Here is a 23,588-nt window from a genome sequence, read left to right on the forward strand (position 1 = left end):
CAACAAAGAGTTTGTTCTTGCAGAACACAAATATACAGATCGTAACAGCTCCAAAACTGTCTTTTATTAATTTATAGAGTGTGACAGATTTCAAATCATACAGCAAAAGATGCATTAAGCAATGAATACTAAAATTATTTCATGTAACGGGGAATAAAATAAAATAAAATCAAAGAATCACCAAGAGTTTGAAAAGCAAAGTTTCTATGAGGTTAACAGAGTTTCAGGTATGGTCATGACATAACAAGCAGTAACTTTAGTAGAGGCACCTGCATATCAGTAGCAATGCAGTTAATCCTGCAAATTAATATTAAAGATTTAATTTGTCACATCAACTGATAAGATGTGTGGGCAGTGGCTTTACTAGAGGGCCAAATGTTCAGATGGTGTCATGAGTGTAGCAGTGGAAGGAAATGATATGAAATTTATAGGACCAGAACAGCAATAATAGAATTTTTTTTTAAAGCTGACATCAACAACCGAAAACAATTAAGACCGGTGCTCCCCTGTCTGATTGTCGACCTTTTCTTCTGTGCTTCTTCTATACAATGGGGATGTCGCTACAAGTTAAATAATAGCTTCTGACAAGTGGAAAAATATTTTTGTGGAACAAGTGTGTCTCAACTAATGCGTGTCACAGTGTGTGAAAAGGCAGCAGAGTACAAAGTCTTCACCACCCACTTCCCCCTCTGCTGGAGGAGGGGCCGCAGACAGAGACAGAGCTCCGGGTAAAAGTCTTGTTTCATCGCATCACTCAGGAAGCGTCCAATTTTCTTCTGTAGCACCTCCACACTCTCAGTAAATAAGTGCCATATAGAGAGACAGGCAGAAAAATGCCATCCAACCTGAAGCTTGCTTTTGCTGTGATCTCAGCACAGACTGGGGTTTTCTCTTTCCTGAGCATCACATCTAAGTACAATAGCTGCAATTTATTGGCTTATATATATATTTTATTTATTTTTTATTTTTTTTGCATAATGTCTTTTATTGGAAGCCACTCTGTGTTTCTCTTTGTCCTTTCGGTAGTTTGGATGGAATTCTAGAATTGTAAAAGGAAAAAAATAAATAATGTTTCAGCAGTTCAAGCTGACAAAAGAAAGGGAGCCTAACAGCATATCCTTCAGTCTTGCATTAGCATTTCCCTCCAGTTGAAACTGTGATTGGGTCCATGTGTCAGAGGCAAGATGGGTGGGTCGACCAGCTGCCACACGCCTGTCTCGCCCAATTCTTCACAAGCACAAAAACCCAAGTAGGGAATCTGCAAGCAGGATAAGACAGATGTGCATGTTATGAATGAAGAACAGGCAAGGAACTCAAGGGGGGTACAGTAAGGGGATGAAAGCAACGTGAGATAAAGCAGAACTGACCTTTCGGACAACTTGGACAAAGTCCTTTGAGTTTTGGGGGCTGAGGCCCTGTATTTGGCGAGTGCAGGCCTCCAGGGAGGAAGCATGGGCCACAATCAGGACTGTGCTTCCTGTGTGACAGAGGTAAAAAAAAAAAAAAAATATATATATATATATATATATATATATATATATATATACACACACACACATATGGATGTACTGCAACTGGTAACCCACTGAGCTTTTTAAAGTTTTGTCTTACAGAAAAACATCTATATTTCTCAGCAGTATTTTATCAGATACAGTAACAAAGACAGCTGCATAATTGTATAAAGTTTTGCAAAAAATAATCATTGCAAAAACCATTAATTTCAAGACTTTCAATTGAATTTAGGTCTGGACTTTAACTGGGCCATTTTAAAATAAATCACCATGTTTTGACCTATTGTAATAGCTCTAACTGCATGTTTGGGTTCATCGTTTCCAAAGTCGGTCCTGCATGTTTTAATTCTCTCCCTGATTCAACACATCTGAATCAAACGACGACTCGTTAGCATTCCTCTGCAGAACATTGACATGCCGAGGAGGCCTGTGTGAGGTCTGTGTGGAGGCAACTAAAACATCTCTGACCTACAGAAAGTTGAACCTCCGCCCGTCCTTTTGCTGCCTCTAACAAGTTTTCCTTCATGACTGCTCGGTCTATAACTCCACCCATCTTCCTATCAACTCTGACAAGCGTCCAGGCCCAAGAATTTATTTAAGAATAATAGTTGAAAGGGGCCTGAATAAAAATGCACTTAACTTATTTTTACTGATACAACATGTTGCCAACCGTGTGTGATTGTCTTTTCTTCTCACAATTATGTCTCATACATTGTGTTGGTGTATGAAACAAAACCTCTCCAAAAATAAAATGCGAAAAAGTTTAAAAAGTTTACCCAGACTTTTGCACTCTGTCAGAATCTCTCTGGTCACTTGGAAGCTCCTGCTGATGTAGGTATCGTAGGACTCCGACACGGTCAGTTTGCTTACAGGATAATGAGGTCTGCAGCAAGAAAACAAATTTAAAAAACCATCAAAGTTGATGAAGATTTAACTGTACTGCAACATAACATTTAAAATGATCCAACATCTGTGTTGCTTTGTACTTGTATGTTGTGTCCACACTCAGGTTTGCGGCCGCTAGGTCAGCCGGTGGGATCCAAGCCGGGAGGCTGGTGCCTGAAACCCATTTGGTCCATTCAAACAAACCGGGCTCCACACGGATTTTTGTCTTGGCCTCCAGCTGGAGACCTGAAACAGATTAAAATGGAGAATGTAGCTGAGAAGCAGAGAGGTTATTTGGACTAAATGTGTCATTTTTTCCACGCAGAAAAGACTAAAAGTCTTTGATGACTGAACAAGTTGATAAAAGCTTCACATTTTAACTCCTACTGAGTCTCTTGGTGCCAAACAGTGTTGTTGTTACATACTGGAGCCATTCTCCAGTCTAACTGGTTTGATGTAGGAGCAAGGAAAAAAAGATTTTAGACCCAGCACTAAAACTCCCTCACTACCAGACAGTAACATTCATAAATACACATAAAGTGCATGTTTAGATGATGTTTGACACCAGACGTTGGTGGTCAGTCTACTGGTGAGTTGAATGAGGATGAGCTCCTACCTTGGAGGATGTGCTGAGCAGTCTGGATGCAGCGGAGGGAAGGAGAGCAGTAAACAAAGTCTACTGTTGTGTGGCTTCCCAGCAGGGCTTCACCTGAGATGGGCCAAAACACACAGTCACTCATAATGAATTCCAACTACAATATGCATTTGTGAATAACCTGCAAATAACACACACACACACGCACACACACCCCCCCCCACACACACACACACAGACAGACCTACTAGACGGGCCTGTGTGGAGCCAAACACAGTGATCGGACAGTCTTTTTCATAGTCCCGGTGACCTCCGCTCCTGCTTGGCAGGCTGCACGGCATGTTCAGATTAGAACGAATGTATCCACCTGTGCAGCACAGATGAAAGTCTCAGAAGAGAAGAAAACACTGGCATTTTAAAGACCGCATCACAGCTCTGCATCCCCCACCTTTGGAATCAAAACACTGGGTGACCCAGTGTTTGCCGAACACCACGTCCATCCTCTCGCCATGGCGACACACAAACAGCCTCATCTTGGGCGAGGAGGAGTGAGCGGTCGCCCTCGATACCTGAGATGGAAACGTCGTAGGCGTTTACCGAGCTTTCCGAATGTGTTCCTCGCGCTTTTTCGCATTTTGTCACGTTACATGCATAAACTAACGTGTCATATTGGGATTTTTGTGACAGACTCACAAAAAGCAGTAAATAACTGCCAAACTGGGAAAAAAAAAATCAGGTATGTTAAAAATCCATAAAATGTGGTATAGATTTATATTCAGCCCTCTTTACTCTGTTTCCTCCACATAAATCCCAGCGCAAAACAACTGATCTTCAGAAGACATTTAATTGGAGTAAATTAATCTCAGTTTAAATCCAGTGGTGCAGATCCACAGCTGGATTTATTCAGAACGCCAGTAATAAAACATGGGAGTGGAAGCATTATGCTGTGGTCGACAAATAAAATAATTTAAGAAACTTTGAACGAGACTGAAGTGCTGTTCATAAATGTGCTACATCCAAACAAGCTAAGGTTGAGGTATTTTGCAAGATAAACAAGGAAAAACATCAGTCTGGTGGAAAGTATAGCATCCATAATCACAGTGATAGAAAATGTTTCCTTTTCTTTTCATTTGTGTTGACCTGTTGCATAAAATCCTAATACAAACACTGAACTTTGTGGTTTTAATGGGACATGATGTGGAAAAAGATCCAGGGGGGATTATAGGTTATCTCAAACAGACCTGTTCTCAAACTCCGTGTAATTTCACATCAAAGTTCACAGTAATCTTTATTAAAGCAGGCATTTTAGGCAATGGATGGTTACAGTGAAATGTACCTGCATAGGTGGAAGGAGGCCAGTGAGGCTGGAAGGATCCATAAGACTGTCAAGCAGACTGTCATTTAGCTGTCCATCAAATAAAAGCCCTCCCATGGGGCTACCAGAGGTAGATGGAGAGGCACAGTTGAGAAAGGAGTGAGACCTACCGATCAACACAAGAACAAACTCAGCTTTATTTGTTCGTTGTACTTAGAAAGTCACACAGCAAGCCTACAGCAGTGTACTTGTCGGGAATGTGCTGTTTTCCCCATCCTTACCCATGAACAACCCACGTGTCTGACTCGTCGGCGCGGCTCACATAGTTCTCGGGCAGCAGGCCGGACAACCCGGTGCCCAGCGAAGTGCCGTACAGCCAGCCCTCACTAGCTGTGCTCTGCTCCACTGGAGACATGAAGATGAAGTCCCCCTGCAGCAGCTCCAGCTCGTCGTCGTTCTGAGGCACGTACGGGTACATGACTTGAAGCGTCTGCAGGAGGAGAAGAAGAGTCGTTGGGAGAGATGCTTTCATAAGAGGAGCTACTGGCTTGGTGGAGGGAGGGCTACCTCGTGGTTAGCAAAGCGAATATCCCTGGAGAGGAGCACAGCCAGCCAATCACAGCCCGCGGTCACCTCTATGCTTTTAGCCAACTTCTCCAGAACTGGAAGATGGCTGGCATTAAAGTGGTACGCCATGGTGACATGGAGCTGCTTCTTATGGGGCTCAACGTGGACATCTGTAAAAAGAATAAATAAATAACACACACACACACACATTGATAAAAAATCAAGTACAATGGTACAATTTTCTCACGGATAGAAACTCAATTCCTCAATATTTATCTTTGCCTAAGGGTGACTGTAACGCTTCATTTAATAAGTTAGAATAGGTCTCTCAGCTATTCTAACCGGCTATTCTAACCGAAATTCTTTTGTGAAAAAAGTGCGATTTTGTGAAAAAAATGACATTTTAGTTTAGTTACTTTTGCATATTTTGAGATCCTTTTAGAATGACATGTTTTAAGGAGTCCTTTCCCTTTAAGTCCAAATAAGCTTTACACTCGCACATGAAAATGGCTGCATACAGGTGCACAATTATACAAATGGGAAGTCATCAACAAAGCACTTGTCTTTTCCAGCAGCCATTGTAAAGCAGTAAAACGAGCTGACCAAACGTGTTGTTCTGCTGCTTTGCTAGCTTAAGTTGCTAGGTAATGGCATAGTCCCCGTCAAATGTCACTTAACAATTGGAAGGTTATTGATGCGGCTCATTTTCCAGACACCAAAAAACATTGACTTATTGTTAAAAAAATATTTTTTTTAAGCTCTTTTTACAATACTTCAGACCCTGTCGAAGACAAAAATGTGTAAGATGTGAATTTACTCCCACAATAATTCTCCATTTAGTGACGATAACCTACAGTACATTACAGTATCTGCATCTTGGTACCATGAAGTCAAATCAACACAGTCCTGTAGCTGCTCCCTTCAGAAAAGGAATCAACGCTCCACCCTCATCTGAAGGGACAAACCTGCTTTAGATGTCGCCTCGGTTGCAAAGTCAGCAGCGAAACTCTTCAGAACCTCGGCCATCTGCTCCTCCACAAAAAGCCCAATGAAGCTGGAGGAGATGTAGAGCTCCAGAGGCAGAGGCATGGGGATGCGACCTTTCCACTTGGCCACAGTGGTCTGCAGGGCGTCAGTCAGAGCCTCTACCTTCTCATCAGCACACTGAGGGGTGCAGAAGATAATTGGTGATCACAGAAGAAGAAACAAATGAAAGAGCATCACTAACTACAACGCCGTAAACCTTTTCACATCTTAAGAGAACAAAGTATTTTGCTAGGCTTTTGTGTGATGGTCGTGTGCTTATTCTGAACTGGAAGGAAAATGATACATCATCATGTCAACATTTTTTTACAAACAGCAACTTTTTTTTTTTTTGGCCAAAGTTTGTATTTTCAGAAAGGAAATAGTCTCCAAGCAAATGCAGACTCAGACAATCTGCCTCCACAAAAGAGGAACTTTGGTCTTAGGCTAAACTGAACAACAGGGGATTGAAAACAAAAAGCGAGGTTACCAGTGAACTTTAATAAAAAGCAAGCATAAAGTTACCATGAAGAACTGGCAGAGGGTGATGTGAGGGAAGATGTTGTGGGCCTTGTTCTTCCCGCAGGTGAGGCGGGACTGCTTCCAGAAGTGTGTGAGCTGCTGGAGCAGAGGTCCGCTGGGGCGCAGGTACAACACATACTCTCTGGGCAGGTGGTCGTCCAGGAAAGGGTCGTCCAAATGGGAGAAGAGCCTGAGAGCAGTCAGAAACAAGGGGAGGAGAGGTAGAGCGTTTACTATCCAGCAGAGGGCGGTAATGAGAAGCCGCAGAGATTCAAAACATTTCCTTTGAAGTAAGGACTGCAAATGTTTGTCTCCAAAATATATATTTTCCTGTTCTGTGCTACACAGAACGTGAATAGATGCATTTGTGTTGCTCTCACCAGTCGCAAGCCGCCTGGACGTTTTTGCCTCCAGTCGAAACCAGAGCTTTCAACCTGCAACGGGAACCAGAACAGAGGAGGGGATCAAAGGACGATCACAGAATCAATACTCTCTCCTGTGGGACCAGATGCATTCAGAGCAGCTCGCTTCATATCATTTATGACCTAACTTTAATGCTTAGAGCAGAGGGTTCATGAAACAGAGCTACTCTGATTTAATAAACCTGCTTTGTTTTTTCTTTGGAAAGCATTGTGAGGGTTTCATTGTCATAAAAGCAAACGTGTTGGTTTGATTCACGAAGCTCAGTCTATGAATAAGTAATGAGCACTTATGTGCTTGAGAGTATTTAGGCCAAACCATCTCCAAGTCTTGTTTAACAATTTATTTCCTCAGCTGCTTTATGTAATACAATTTGCAAGCATGATTAATGTTTTTTGTTGTACACAAGATTCACTTTAAAATAGATTTCACTAGTAAAAGGCTCAACAAGGGAACTCTGGGTGTTTTTTATACGCTTCCAGTCATCATCTTGTTGAAACTCCAGAAATCCTGTGCACCCTGGAAAAGGTTTCGACATCAAGCCACATGGAGCGTTTCAAAGCATGACATTCATACCGAGCTTCACTTGGGATCCCGATTGCTCAGTCATTTCATCAGACCAGAGGCTTTTATTTATGACGGCTTAGGAAGAAACTAAATTAAGATGTTATTCCTCACTGAAAAGAACGTAGCGTGCTTTTAGTCACTCTCTAAGCCATAAAACTTTTTTTTTTAAACACTTTGGATTTTTGTAAAACAGAGATTCTTATTTGTTGATAATTAGACTTTTTGACAGTTATCCTCTGCAGTGTATCCTGGAATCCTGTTCACATTTTTTCCATTACTGCATCACTGAGCTTTTATTGACTGACAGCGTCTCTCCGGTCACGCTCACGGGAAAGACCCACATAGTTGTCCCTTTAAAAGCCTGTACAAATTATTAACTGTGAATGCAATTAAAAAAAAAAACAAAAAAAAAACGTGTTATTCTTATAACTTGCCCTGCTAAGTCATGCTGTTCTGGACAGATAAAGCTGTTCTTTTTTTTTATTTTATTCTTGCTCTTTTGGGCTGCTTAAAGAGGAAAAGGGCAAAAAGCAGAGTGTGCTCGACCCATGTATGAACACTTTTGGTCCACGAGGTCAGAATGGTGGTCATAGTTCTTAACTAAACCTGTTAAGAATCAACAAAAGTCTGAACACTAGGTTGGAGGCTGAATGGCCTCAATCAAAGCATATTCACACATTTCAATGGCCCAGTTAAAGCCTGGAGTTATGTCTTAACTGGCAAGATTTGGACAGGCCAGGTTAAGGATATATACCAATAGACTTGCAGCTTTTTTATTGGAAAAATATTTTAATTTCTGGTAGCTGTGACTATGTGGTATGAATACTTTTGCAATAGAAAAACCAAGAGGTTCTCCTTTTAACATTTAACCTCCACACACCGCATGCAAATTCTGGTCTGTGGGCAGGATTTGCTTATTGGTGAAGATAACACAAAGTACCAAAATGTGACTTCATGTTATCTCATCAGCAAACCGTTATCCATCGTATTTGCATCCATGCATGCAAACAACCAGCAACTTTCTGTTTTGTCACACTACTGCCGCTTGCATTCACCCAAATGAGCCATACGGCACGGCATAATTCTCTTCGCCCCGTTTATCCATGATTCATATTTGTATCTTTTGCTTATTATTCAGAGGTGAGCGAGTGCCAAATAACCGACGACAGTGATGAAGACTGTAGCTCAAATCAAAATCAAATCAAATTTCATTTGTATAGCACATTTCAGCAGGAAGGCATTTCTGAACTCTAAGCCTTGTTACTCCATCTCCTTTCAGCCAGAGTTCTTTGTGCATTGTGTGAGAACAAGGCACGGGCCCAAGCCAATAAATGGCTTATTCATTGGATCAGCAAACAAAAACACAAAATGGTTATAATACCGCCACGCTTTTAACTAAATGATAACTGTAACATAGACAGCACTGCTTTTTACCCCTCTGTGGAGACATTATGATCGTCTCTAAATACCAAATTAATCGTTTTCTGTGCCACTGCGTAGCCTTATGACTTCTTTTTGGAACGTGATTCAGACTCGCTGCAGCTCCTCTGCGTGTGACGGCGCCGATAGTGCTTACTGTGCCCCCGTTTGTGTTCAAACTCAATGAGCTATTTTTATATTCGTCCCACAGAGAGGGTCCTAGATTCGGCGATGTCCCCGAACCCCGAGGCAGAGCGCCCTGACACACGGCAGGGTGGGAAGGCCGGGTCGGCGGGATCGTGAAAGGTCGCCAGGTCTGAACGGTGCGCCCCCTCGCTACACATACATACACACGCACGCACGCACGCACGCACGCACGCACGCACGCACGCACGCACACACACACACACACACACACACACACGAACACCTGCAGAGCAGAGACAAACCCCTGAACTGGTCTACCACGTCCACATACAACATTTTATCTCACCGACCCAGTTCCTGATAATACAAGCCATGGCTGGGTGGAGAAGGCTTAACACGCAGAGCCATTTGTGTGCTACAATCGTCTTATACGAAGATTCCACCTGGTACTGTGTGGAGGAGGATTTTCTTTTTTCCCCCGTCTTTTTTTATTTCAGAAGGGATGATGGGATTACAAGCAGATGTGACTGAGGCCTCATAAAATCCAATTCGAGCTGGAACACAGGATTGCATGCTTCTTATCTTTGTACAAAGAGACCCCTTGTGACATGAAATATTACTAAAGTTCTTACGCTGGTTTGCTGAGCAAATATACAAACATCGTGCAACACGGTGAATTTGACCTCTTCTTTTTTTAATGCTATGAAACCCTGTTGTGGGTGTAAACATTAATAATGGTGAGAAGGCACTGCATCAGCTTGGTTTTGACTTGCCTTTTTTACTCAGAGAGCTGACATTCACACACTGGGGTTGTCTGTAGAGTGAAGAAACAGGTGTAAAGCAGATGGAAATATGTAGATAAATTTCACATGAAGTGTGACGCAGGAGGAAATAGTCCAATATAATGGACTAATATAATTAGACACAGTTCAAACCTACACAGAAAGAATAAATAAGACGTTTTCTTCTACCAGAGCAAAAGATCAGGTGCAGATTTTTACAAGCCAGTCATGTTAGAAGAGGATGCTGTGTAAGGGGGACACACGCGCATCTGAATGCAGACCATCAATGTCAACACAATCTTTGATGTCTTGACGGCTGCAGAAAAAGTGCATCAAGCAAAAAGATCAAAGTGACGGAGAGCAACGGCAACCAAGTTCAGACTGCCGGCTACTGCATCCTGTCGCGCCTCAGAGGCTAGACTCAGCCTTCTGCCGCCGCTCTGGCTTTCAGACACAGAAGATCTCAAATCTGCCGTTTTTAAACGTTCAGTCATTTCACAGAATAGTGATGCATACCCATGACTTTATACAACTTTAAATTATTTACTTTCCCTAAAGAGAACAATGAATATATATTTGTTCAGTGGTCTAAATGACCTTGTTTCTGTAAAATCGGCTGACATGCATCTATAATTAAATCATTTATCTTTCAACACTCTGCCACGCAGATGTAAAGATTTCCCTACAAACTAGCTTTGGTCCTTGTACAGCTTATGTCAGAACCACAAACCTCAGTGTATTTGGGGCATTTCATAAACTGACACAAAACACAACTTGCCCTACATTTGTATTTTGCACCCCTTTACAAATAAATCTGTTCATTCACTTGAGGTGGAAAAAACCCAAAATCTTTCAGGATATTTTATACATGATACAAGAACTCTTATGATATTTTCATAATTCCTTCATCCTGCAGCATTTGCATATATATTTTATATTTTAGAAACCAGTCAGGACAAAAATTTCTGCCCAAAACAAAAACAAACTATTTTTAAAAAATCAGAGTTTTAAGTACAAAATGATGTTGATGTTGCAGCACAAAGAAATACAAAACATGTATCTGTTCTTGCAGAATGTGTATGACCTTAACATACAACTGGCGCTACAATGGAGTAGTTTAACTTAAGTAATATTCATATGTCCAGATCAGTATTTAATTAAAAGTCAATGACAGACTTTAATCTGCAGATCCCAGACATTCTCCATCCAATCTCACTCACTCTCTGACCTGAAAGTTGACAAATATTTTGGTCTCTAGATTTGCAAAGCTGGTGGAGACAGACCCCCCCAAAAAAACTCACACCAAATTCAAACAGCAGTGAGTTGGAGGGGACATCACTGTGCTTGTTCCAGTTCACAATTTGGCGTCATTTTTTTACTTGTCTATAACATAAAATCACATCAAAAAACTCTGATTGTAACAAAATGTGGAAAGATTTCAGTAGTGGGAATATTTTTCATTCAATAATGTTGTAGAAAGGTTTTTCACTACCGATATTAAAAAGTCAAAGCTTATTGAAAATTACCAATTACACAACTAACCAGAAAAAAAAACAACTAAAGAAGAGACGAAGAAACTGCTCTGACTGAATTATAGCGAATGCAAATGTGAAAAAATTTGGACTCATTAAATAATGGATGGACCACCAAGCAATTCACAGAAGTCCTCATCAGAACTTATCCCTATTAAACTCAATTTTATTGGTTCGGATGTTTTCTGCTGGAATAAAAGAACAAACTGTCCTCAACTTCTAACTTATTCTCAGCAAACACTGACAAAGTTATTTTTTAACTGAATTTGTTTTAGAAAGCCAAACTAAGATGAAAAAGATTAAAGACTGTGCAAAAGCAAACTCTGCCCTGAGTGAGAGCCGTTTCAAAGTACCAATAAAAAGGTGATATCGTCAGATAATTTTTCATATATTTTTTCCCATGCACCTGCGTAGCAGAAAATATCAAATATAGCCCGGCAGTTTTCTCACGTATGATGAGGCCATTAGCAGTCTTTGTAGATAAACTCACCGTCTTTTGCATGTTTGCCGCGGTTTGGTTTCTCACGTGTTTAAACATTCTTTGGGCTGTTTATTACGATCTAGTCATTTTCCAGGCTGCTGGACAAGCTGGAAGTGACAAACCTCCACTATGTAAACATCGTGCTTTTCATGCAGGCAAATTAGCCATGAAAGAATAGCATAAAAGATAAACTACATTACATGCAAATATAAACAAATGCTACAACATTTGCAGCTAGATGCTCCCAAGGGCCCCTCCCCGACTCGACTCCACCAGCGAAACAGAATTTCCTGTTTATAAGCTGACGGCAAACAGACAGCTCCAAATACTTATCACACCAGCATAGCTGGGATCTCAGTTTGCTGCCTGACACTCAACTGCACCCAAAGGAGAGCTTCCATCAGCTGAAAAAATATGCTCCACTTGCAACAGTGCAATCATTCATCCTGCAGCAAGGCAAGCATTCAATGAAATGAGAATTTACTTATTTACAGACAAAATGTTATATTTACCATACAGATAGTAGTTGTTATTCACGCCTAATTAGGCTTCATATGCATGAAAACACCATTGGTTCAATTTTACACTATAATTTTTATCTGAAAAAAATGCCGGCATTCTAGGTTTACACAAAATAAAGGGGGAAAAAATGCAGATTATAATTTGTGTAGAGAGCACTTTAGACTTGCCAACACATATACTTCTATTTGGCAATATGTGAACTAACTAGCTACTCCTGGAACATTTATCCTAGATGGAATAATTTGCCTCCATCATTTAGTTGCACCACCTCGTTTCATATTTTTAAATTGTCTTTGCTCCAGTTTTCAGTAAGAACAAAGTATAATTTACTTACTAATTACATGGACATGCACACATACACTGCATCTGAATGTATTGTCTTATTTTGTCATGATGAGTGTGTGTACCATACAGTTGCTAGTATGAATTTATATGCACATGTTTTTTTTGTTTTTTTTGATAAGCTAGCTTTAGATTGGGGGGAAGCATGCATGCTTGTGTTTAAATGTCTTGAAATATATTTTGAATTTACTAAGGATTTGTATTATTTTTCATAATTATGCTTTATTAGGAAAACCCCCCCTCCAAAAAAAAGAGATGATACATCTCTAGGAGTTATCTTTGAAAATAATAAATGAAATAAATTAACAAGCTAAGCTAGCTCAGCTATTAGCACGTCTCTTAAAATGGTCCAAAATTCACCTACAACTTGTTAGCCTTTTTCAAAAGGTTTGTTAATCTTATGTAAATGAGAATGATAAAAATATTGTATTTTTTAATTAAGTTTTTTCTGTAACTAGCCAAAGGTTCTAAGCTAGCATGAAGAAACTGCAGCTTAAAGTGCCTCAAAGCTGCGCTGTCTCAAACTGTACGGCATTTTTGTGTTTCAAATTTTAAAGTTGAAACACTTATTTTTTTTGCTTATTTAACTAACTTAGAAGTTTTCTACAATTATTCACAACATTTTGATAAGCATCTGATACTAGTCACCATCTACCTTTGTCAGTTTGAGGACGTTTTCCAACACTGATCCTAACACTCCCCTTGACTATGAATGCAACCTCCAATCATAAACCCCAAGCAGAAACACAAACTACATTTAGAAGTTGTTGAATTACAGGGTTGGAATGTTATTTGCACGTGCATTAACTGGAATAGGAGAAAGACCAACTTTCCTCAGAGCAAAATGCCCAGAAGGATTACATCCATGAACCAGAAGGGATCTTAGACTGTCCGGGCTTGGAGAGGTCAAAGGGTGTTGCGAGTCTGCAGGAAGTGTAAATTACATTTTCCATCACTAAATGTAACATTAGGAATAAATATCTGCTGTATATTTACTACCAGATTGCAAATAATGTAAAGAAACTAGACGTATCCAGCGCTATAGAAAAATTTAAGCATTGCATCTGTAATTCTAGGAAAAGACGGCAACACATCTGCCACAACTGCTGCGTAAATGTATGTGTAACTCCAAACTCAGTGAAACTTTATTGTCATAAACTTACAAGCAGTCCTTAGCTAATCTGCAATAAAAGCGTTTAACAATGCTAATTTCCATGTGTAGCCACTTTACTTTCAACAGAGCCACACATGCCCTACTTTTATGCATTTATGGTAAGATTTGCTAATTAAATTAACCCCCAATTTGCCCTACGGGTTAGTGACATATTTCATTCACAGACATGCCTGCTTTGCTGTTACATACTCATTATTTTCAGCAAACCAAGAACCACAAATTGAACAAAAGTATCTGTGGACAGCTGAGGTATTTTCTTACCATCATTTATCTTAATGATACAGACGGGAGGTTCACCAGGTCAGACAGAGCAAATAAGAAATTGACTCAAGTAAAGTTGCGAACGAGAGAAAAAGGTTTAAAAGAACCCCATGGTTTTAGAGGGCTATTTTTAGAGCTCTATGACGTCAGTGAAACAAGTTAAAGTGTACACAGAGCAAATGATTCACTGTAAATACTTTGTTTAAGGCCTGGTGCCAAAATCATGATGCATCACTGAGCCCTACTCACAGTCCCACGGCTTCTACACAGGCAGTGAAAACAGAAAGTGTTTGGGAGTGGCGGCCATCGTTGGGTCGGCAGCCGCATGCATGTTGTCTTAAGACGCACCATCAGAGGCGTCTGGCTTTAATTAAGGCCGCAAATTAAATTTAGATTTAGAAAGGTTGTACATAAAGAGGATACACAAGGCCAGAGCCTTGACATTAGGGTTTTTGGAACAAGTATTTGTCTTTTCAGCAGAAAATTACAACTTTTTGCCGAATGTAGGATTGATCTAATGAGAAAAATCACGATAGCTCACTGAGTACAGAACGCCATCGCTCAGTACGACCACAACCGACTCAGAATCTGCTTCAGCCTCCCTCCAACTACCAACTCGACAGTGCTCTGCAAAAGGTCACAAGCCACTTCCGGAAATGAGCGACTTCCTCTTGGCTGTCTTGAACACAGGCTCAGAGCTTGTTTTAGTTTGCACGCAGCGGCACTATTCCTGATACGTTAATGTAGAAGGTTTTTCTTTTTGCTGTAATTCTGCCAGAGATTTGCCTACATGTCAAATGATTTCACTTGATGGTACTTTGCGTGTTGTACTAAACTGGCATTCTGGGTAGGGAAGAGAAATGAAAGTGTTCTAGGTAAGGGGAACAATATGCTGCATTCAGTGTGCACTCTGACTTCCTCCTACACTCACAAAAAGACTTCACAGGCGGACAGGGTGGGAAAACAAAACAAAAAAAAAAAAAGAAGTTAGAGCATATAATCTCCACACAGCTATATGCGCTACGGCTCAGAAACCGCGCTGGCTTTGATGTTGAGAAGCCGTTGGAGAACATGCTGCACAAGAGACATTTGTATCTGTAAAACGAATCTGATAAGAAAACAGAATAGAAGATGCAAAAAGTGCCATTGCTGATTATAAATGGAGCTCATCATTGGTGGATGTACTGAAGCTCTTAAAAGTTCTTCTTAATGTTAAAATCCAGGTTTATAACATTGAAAAATCCTTTGTAAACGTGTTCCACCTTTACGTATATCCTGTACAACATCCTGACTGAAAACAAATAAATCCAAATAAGATGCTGTAGCCAGTTTTCATAATCAGGCTTTGGCTGAATCAGGTGCTGTGCAGACATGAGCAGCAGGCCACCCAGAGAGGCGGAAGTTATCACTCCAAAAGCAACATAAAAGCCAGATTATAGTTTACAAATACACCCAGGAACAAAAAAATCCCACTGTCTTTGTTCTGATAAAACTAAAAATGAAGCGTTTGGTAACGAGGACCAGCGTTGCATCTTGGGGAAAAAAATGGGAAGCTTGCAAGTCTGAGTACGCCATCCCAAATGTGAAGTATGCGAGTAGCATACTTCACATACTACTCGTCTTATGAAGGCATTTTGCTCCAAGAGGAGCTGGTGCACTTTACAGAATATGTGGCAAAACGATGAAATATTTTTAAGAAATCAGTCAGGAAGTTAAAGCTGAGGGAAAATTGGGCAAAGACTGTAAACGTGCCTTTAAATTAATTAAAAACTGACTTAATGACAACAAAGTCACAGTTTTGGAGAGGTCAGCACAAGGCTTGAATCTAGATACATGAAAGATGTGTGGGCTGAGCTGAAAAGGTGTCTGCAAGCCTGACTCTCTAAATCCAGTTTCATCAGAAGAAATGGGTCAAATGTCCAGCTACTTATTTATTATAAGACGGTCCTTAAGGAAGGATACCCAAGATGTTTCTCCCAAACATACAGTTTAAACAGTAGTTATACTAAATAACAAAATGGAAATTACAATGTAAATTTCTGAATGTAAATATTTCTTTAAAAATCTCCTCGCTATTCTTGCAGATAGCAAACAGAAATAATTTTGTCGTTTCCTAACTTGCATAAAACTAAGTATATTAATAAACATGGTTTTTGATTGTGGTTTTGATACGTATACCTAGAGATAATCTTGGGTCTTTGGCAACCTCTCTGCACACTTAGGCTTTAGCTAAAAAAAACCCACAAGTAAATATATTTTTAAAAAAGTACTGGAGCAAATGAACATTCTCAATCGTCTCTAGAGACGCAATAATTGATGCTAGGTTTGTACTTAAGCAAACTGCATATGATGGGGTAGATCTAGAGGAGAGTGTTGGTCCTCAGTAGAGCCACCATGGTTCGATTCCTGAAGTTTCCTCCTCCCTTTGCCCGTTTGCTCTTTAAATACAGCAAATAAAGGCAACTAGTGCCATAAAAACCTAAAATGAAATGTAAATGTTGATGGTAAACTCAAAGGTGCATTACAAATATGTGTGACACACAACCTTTCGTACCGGTTGTGTGTCACATTAAAGGTGGAAAAAGAATTTAAAAATTACTTACCAATGGATTTTAACAAGTTGTCTCTCTATAGCTTTGAATTTTAGACAATACAGATTTTAAAATTGCAAAAAACAAAGACTTAAGCCTAAATAGTCATTTAAGATGTAAAGCAAAAAGCATATAATAAATTAGTGGAGGTAGAAGTAGTACCTGCTTTTGTTATCCATTAGGCAATCCTGAGCACATTCATCCAAAGGGAATCCATACTTCTTTAAAAAAAAAAGAAGAAGTTGGAAAAGCGGCCCTCTGAGCACGGATGGAAAGTAAAAAGTCAACACCAATGTCCAATGTCTCTGCAGTAGGACATGTCTTGTTTACGCTCACAGTTCAACACAGAGCAAGACCAATTATGTTCATGTCTGTCTTTGGACTTTATCACTGCAGTTATCATGGTGGGGTTTTTTCTTATCGGCTTCCTGCCAACTCAGAAACTGCCACCTTCGTCTCAGAGTGGCTAACCAAAATGAAGCGGGGGGCATCTGACTACATTTTCCATCACATCATTTATCATTAACCCCTATTTATAGCATCTTACTAATGTGAGGAAAAAAAGTAAATGGACTGAACTTATATAGTGCTTTTCCAATCATTTTGACCACTCAAAGCACTTTACACTAGAGTCACATTCACCTATTTGCACTCACAAACGCTCACACGTTTATACACTGATACGCTGCTCAGTAGGCAATTTGGGGTTGAGTGCCTTGCCCAGGGGCACATTGACATGTGACAGGAGGAAGCTGGAATTGAACCTACAACCTTCCGATCACAAGACGACTACTCTACCCACAGAGCCACGGTCGCCCTGTGGGTTATTGGGATTTTCATGAGGTAGGACGTCTGAATTCGCCTTTTCACTTCCTTACAATATCAATAAAATCGGCTTAATCCCTGAGCGTCTTTGCTTAAATGTACAACAAATGAAGTCTTGAGGTGTTTTTTTTTTTTTTTATTGTTTTGCAGGCTGTTTTGTCCTTCCAGTAAGCTCAGTTATTTCAGCCAGTAAAACATCTGCTTTCGCTGATATGTTTACTACAACCCAATAAAATGCTGCCTTCAGAATATGACAGAACTTAGCCTGAAAATCTAAACAAACACACTATCATAGCTATAAAAAAAAGATTATTAATGGACTTTTAATACCCTGGTTTGATTCCTTATAGACACTATAAAAAGGACCAAGGGCAATGTTTACCACGAAATACAGGACAACAAGAAGTTAAAATTAACACTCAAGTGTTATAAGGAAGTGTTTCTAATGACGTTGGATGATTTACAAATGTAGTACAGGAAAAAAAAAGAAAACTACAAGGTGCAACATGCAACAGAAAATGGTTCACTGAAGCTTTAAAAGACGGTTTTGGACTAAATAATAACTGACCATTTGATTTAGAGGCTTTCCAGAAACACTCATGCTTTCCTGAACCCATTTCTTCCACGTCCTACCGAACCTGTACAACAAAGATCAACAGCAACACACGGCTTCACACGTCAGTGGCGTGTTTCTGCGCATTCAGCCGGGGTCACGTCGCATCTTTGCTTCCACACAATCAGGAGAGCAACAACCTTCCAGGCAGCTCCTAGCTGATTACTCAGGTCAGATCCTGGATGCATCAGCACAAAAAACAGAACGAAAGAAAGAAACTTCCCCAGAATAAAACAGAGGGTCAGTTTCTTTTTATGTGTGCGTGCGTGTGTGTGTGTGTCTCCATGATTCACGTTCCCCACAGCCTGAAAACAAACACCCGAACACAATAAGCTTTTGTTGCCTGAAGCAGTGATGGATAGCTCATTTCCGTTACATTTCTTGTTCCTCTTCCACCAACGCTGAACAGCAGAGTGGCAAAATATGAAAAGTTGGACGTTTTACTAATGAGGAACGAAGGAAGGGAAAACATGCTACACCTGACTGAACATAAACGGTACAAAACCACACTTAGCAAATAATCTGCGAATGTCTTGGCGATAAATATTTGGTTGAAATTGCAATTTTGAAAAAATTCTTAAATGTGGCGTTACACTGTTGATGTACATATTGGCACTGCTGGTACTAATGCATTAAAAGCTGTAAAGTAAATTCATCTTTTGCTGCTGTCGAATAATCAAACACTGAAAATTTTAGAAAAATGCAGTCATTATCTTGATAATTACTCATATTTCTTTTGAGAAATACAAGTTTGACCAAAATTTTAAATATTAGGACTTTTTGTACTTCAAAGAAGTGTAATAAAAGACTAAATCATTGTGTTTCACTTCCTAAGTTAACTTTTCCTCATAACCATAACTTCTTGTTTCTCTGTTTCTTTTGACACACTCTTCAAAACGGAAAATAAAACAAAACACACCACGAAGGCAAAAAATGCTCATTGATCTGGGAAGATTTACTTGACGAACCTTTCCTGCTTCTGTGAGGCACAATAGTTGATGTGGCACAGAGGTAGATTTGTTTTGGTCACTCTTCAAAACGGGAAAGACAATAAACTACGTCGTTAAAGAAAGGCAGAGGCTTGTTGACCTCAGACTTCTCCGTTTCCCAGTGGTATGAAAGTGTGACACAGAGACACACTTATTTTGGCCACTAGCCTCCAGGCTGCGCAAGGAGCCATATTTACCTCACCACAAGCTGCGGTGAAGAGGATGGTAAGACATGAAGAAAAACCCAAATAGCTCTTTGTGAAAGAGCACGAGTGGAGGCTGACACACAGGATGGACAACTACGCACACACACACACACTCCCTGAGAACCGAACCAATTAGCCTAAAGAGCATTTCATTTTAAAGCATTTGAGCACATCTCTACCTGGGATGCTAATAAGTGTTGATGGAGGAGTTCCTGCTTGCTGCCAAAAAAACTTTAATTCTTTAGTTTTTGTTTCAGTTTTTGCAACCGCACCAAACCTTGCTTAACTTGCCAAATCGTCCGCGAACAGACACAAACAAGCCAGAGTCATGAGCACAAAACAACCGGCAGCTTCACCGGAGTGGCAGTCAAGACTGTTCACTGGTGCGCGTTAATATTTAACAACAATTTGTTACAGAGATCAATTATTAAATCAGAGCGACAATGGGTGTCGTAGATAATGGATGTGCGTATGCAAGCATACGAATCACAGTCACTCGCTGGCGTTGGACAGAAAACCATTAAACCTTTGTCAGTTTTATAGCATTTTTTTTTTTTTTTTTAAAGTTTTCCAAAAGGTAACAGCTCGACCCGGTTAAAAGGAAAGGCTAGGCAACACATTTAACCTCACTAGTGCGAGTCGCTGCGAAAATGTCTGCCTTCATTTTTACAAAGCAAAACAGAATCTAATTGCAGCGTTCACAAGAGAATCGTTTCTTTGGTACCTGGGAGATCATTTTTGGGCATGTAGAAAAGCCCTGTGTGGGATGGGACAGTTTCAACATGTTAGGCTAATAATTTATGTGGGAGTATCTGACAGTGCTTACAATGAAAAAGGACAAAATAATAACACTTCCTGTGACAGGGAAGACATTGCACAGTGAGAGGAAGGAGAGAAATTAAAAAGAGCTAGCTCATGCTTACAATTAGTTGTCATTATTTGGCAGAACAAAACTACAGCATGGTTCGTTAAGCTAATGTATAATGTTCAATATTTGAACCTAAATGTAGTTTCGTTATTTATAGTTTCATTATTTTATCTGTTTATTTTTTAAATTATACTTAAATCACCAATTCTGCTTCTAGTGGATTTCTTCTGTTGTTTTGCATCTACAAATTGCAAACTGTAAATCATTTATTTAAAAACCATAAGAAACACGCAGACCACACGTTTTCATATTATCAGCTAATCTACAGACTACTGTCTGGAATCAATAATGCTTGTTTCCTGGCAACCGCTTTGCTTAAAGGATGAAAGAAAAGATGAATGAAAAGAAGTATTGACGGCCGCAACCAGGAAATACCCATAAGATCATGTTGACACTGAGAGACAGTGAGCACAAAGCTCTCCTCAGACTACAACGAGGAAACCATGATTAATCCTCAGCCAGCCCAAGGAATAAGCAAACCAAGCTTCTCTCGCAGAACATTTTTAAATCACTTCTACCATTTTCTACATGAGAACATTTCAGCTTTTAAACTTCTTCATGTATTTAACATCTAAAACAACAATATATTCCTTCTTGTGGTACAAAGAAGGTATTTACAGTATGATAAGCGACGTTTACATCCATAACTTGAGAGCGTCTTTTATCATGCTGCTGCTCGTGAGTCACGTTTCATGCACTGAACTGTTTTTGCATAAAACCCAATCGAAACAACACCTTCTTCCTGTCTCTGTGATCCGTACCGTTTAAGTCCCCATTTCATTTAAAGCTCTAAATCATTTCATTTTAAATAATATTTAAAGAAAGATGGTGGCGTATTTTAGAAATAACACCTTTAAAACTGCTAAAAAAAATGCCCATAATTCCATTTTTACAGTTGTTAAAGTTCTTTTAATCAGATGATGAATGGAGTAAAGAAGAGCAGCATGTAAAGTCAAAAAGTGGACTTTACATGCTTTTAGCAAATTCAAAATCAACATTATGTTCTAAATAAAACTGGATAATTTATCTGTCTATGTATGAAGAAGCTACAATGTATAAATGCTTGTCTAAAAATGATCCCAAAATGATTATTAAAATAGTAAATTAAGATTCTATTTATTTTTTCCCCTGCTGTGGGAAAACCCAGGTTGGAGACTGTTAAGCAGATACCTGAGTTTAAATAGGGTCATTGTGAACTTAAAAAAAAAAAAAGCCAAAGATCATCAGTGGAAAAGATGCCTAGATTTATAAAAATTTGCAGATGAATATGAGAAAATGTTTCAATAGAATACCAAAATTATTGGATACTGGTTGGTTCAGCCTAGCTATAACTGCAGAACATTATATTATTTTAGTACAGTATCAATAATAGTTGTTAAATAAAAGCAATTAAAATCACATGCTACATTTTTATTTAAAATATTTGTGTAATATTGTATTTTTACTCAAGTTTATAATCCTGTTAGAATCTCAACCGGTCGTTAGGATTAAGAAATAACAGAAAATGTTACTGTCGGGTAATGCAATTCTGAATTGGCTTTATACAATTTTGGGCTGGGTCTGGATTCTTTGGTGTTGGGCAAAAAAATGTAGAATTACTTAGCAATTTAACTCCTTTTATTATAATTTGAAGATACTATATAATCAATCTTAATAGTGCAATGCAACCTTGATATTAACATGTATCTGGTACTTTTCTCACCAGTGTAAAATTTAAAAAAAAAGAAGCTTCAACTATTTAACAACTAGATCCAATGTGTTTGAGTTTTCAGATGTGTACAATTTGAAATTAACAGTCTAATTTGTACTGTCAAATTCTAGCAAACACTTTAAAACAGTTATGAGTTGCCAACATGGACACACCAGAACCAAGCAGCATCAATAGCAGAGATGCTGAGAGAATAAAAGCAAATAGAGAGGAGTGTAAAGGAAACTTTTGACCAGGATACTAGAATAAGTGGATGCTGCTTGGTTCAGACTAGACTGTGTGAGAGAGAGTTGTGACAGAGCAGCTGTCCACTTACGCCCTGGTCCTGGGGAAGCCCATGGACAGCAGCACGTCCAAAGTAGAGCCATGTTTGATGGTGTTGGGTCGGTTCTGGCGCTGCCTTCGCGGTGTCACTTTGGCGTACAGGTCCTCCTTCGCTGCCATAACTCACTGCCCCATCGGTACGTCAGGTCCTCAGCTCCGCTGGTGTGTTTTCATTTATAAGCAGATAAAAAAGAATGGGGGGGGGAAAAAAGGAAGACGGAACCAATGAGCTATTTAACCCAGAGTGACTCGGTCTGGACGGAAGCACGTAAATATCACGAAACTCTGCGAGGAAACGAGCATGTTTTGACTGTGAGCTGGAACGAGCTGCCTCCTCCTCCTCCGGCTGCTGCTCCTGACGGCTCGCAACATGAAGTCAAAACCATCAGCAGGGGGCTCGGCCATGGGAAGTCACTCCTGCCCTCTCAGTCGTGTCCCCGACAGCGGTGAACACATCTGGCTGCTGCCTGCCCCTCGCATCCGGTCCGCTGAGCGAAAAATCAAGATACGACAGCACAAGTTTCCCTCTCCAAATGTCTTATTCATGAATGGACCCTGATGAGCGAGCGGAGGATCGGCCGCGACCCCTTCAGTTAAAGAGACAGCACAGCAGCAGCATGCAGGAGGGGACAGGAAGTCGATTTTAAAGAACCGAGGGCGTATCAAACTGTGACAGCGACACAGTCCGCCTACTCAGGGGCGCTGTTTGAACACATATGCAGTCTGTATGGAGAGCTGCTGTGATTATTTTAGTGACAGTCCCATGATGGAGGTGAATGGTGGAAAATGCTGCTCACACTTCCTGTCTGCGAGAAAAAGATCGACGTTGCTGCGCGCATGCGTAGTGAGGGGGTATGGAAAACAGTCCGCCATCCTTAGTCGTCATAGCAACACTGGCATTAATCCGTAAATTTATAATTTATTACTCAGTGGTAAATATTTCACTGAAAGTAGATAAACATTTTCCCAGCATATATTTAATTAAAAATGTTCCACTAAAGCCTTTATACTTTAGTTTGTCACATCTATAGTAGTTTTTATTTTATTTTTTTTTTAATCTATTTTGTGGAACTTTTTTATGTATGATCAACATTATCCTTCCCAAAAGCAGCGTTTAGTAATACATGATTCGGGTGACATCACAGAAGGCATAATCTTGCTGATCAGAGGTTTTTGGTACGTCACTTTGTGGCGTTATAGTTGTTTTCACCTTCACCAAATTAAACATTTTGACCTCTTTAAGTAAGCTACCATCATCATATATCAGTGATAACCAAATCCTTCTACATTTTTTTTACTTAAATTTCAGACTCCACAACCTGTATTTGCCAGGTTGTTT

At 39.8% G+C, this 23,588-nt stretch overlaps 1 protein-coding gene across 1 annotated transcript; it reads right to left on the minus strand.

The window, feature by feature from the left end:
* Positions 1-42: 42 nt before the first annotated feature.
* ubash3ba (ubiquitin associated and SH3 domain containing Ba) lies at positions 43-23,540 on the minus strand. The gene is made up of 14 exons (XM_081615315.1): positions 22,242-23,540; positions 6,799-6,852; positions 6,422-6,608; positions 5,839-6,037; positions 4,874-5,043; positions 4,588-4,796; positions 4,328-4,472; positions 3,440-3,560; positions 3,236-3,358; positions 3,013-3,105; positions 2,498-2,642; positions 2,288-2,394; positions 1,368-1,477; positions 43-1,258 (listed from the first exon to the last, which is right to left on the minus strand). Exons 1-14 carry the CDS (start codon positions 22,367-22,369, stop codon positions 1,121-1,123), a joined length of 1,929 nt encoding a protein of 642 aa, XP_081471441.1. The 5' UTR covers positions 22,370-23,540; the 3' UTR covers positions 43-1,120.
* Between the last annotated feature and the right edge of the window lie 48 nt (positions 23,541-23,588).

The sequence above is a fragment of the Poecilia reticulata genome, chromosome 14, assembly GCF_904066995.2.
Source record: "Poecilia reticulata chromosome 14, P_reticulata-male-v2, whole genome shotgun sequence".
NCBI lineage: Eukaryota > Metazoa > Chordata > Actinopteri > Cyprinodontiformes > Poeciliidae > Poecilia > Poecilia reticulata.

Bases quoted from the DNA above. Each gene is read 5' to 3' on its own strand.
- ubash3ba (XM_081615315.1), bottom strand. From the start codon at position 22,369: ATGGCAGCGAAGGAGGACCTGTACGCCAAAGTGACACCGCGAAGGCAG. The intron at 4,473-4,587 runs GTAAGGATGGGG...GTTGATCGGTAG, and splicing joins GACACGTGGGTTGTTCATGG to GTCTCACTCCTTTCTCAACT. The intron at 1,478-2,287 runs GTAAACTTTTTA...TCTGTCACACAG, and splicing joins GACAGAGTGCAAAAGTCTGG to GAAGCACAGTCCTGATTGTG.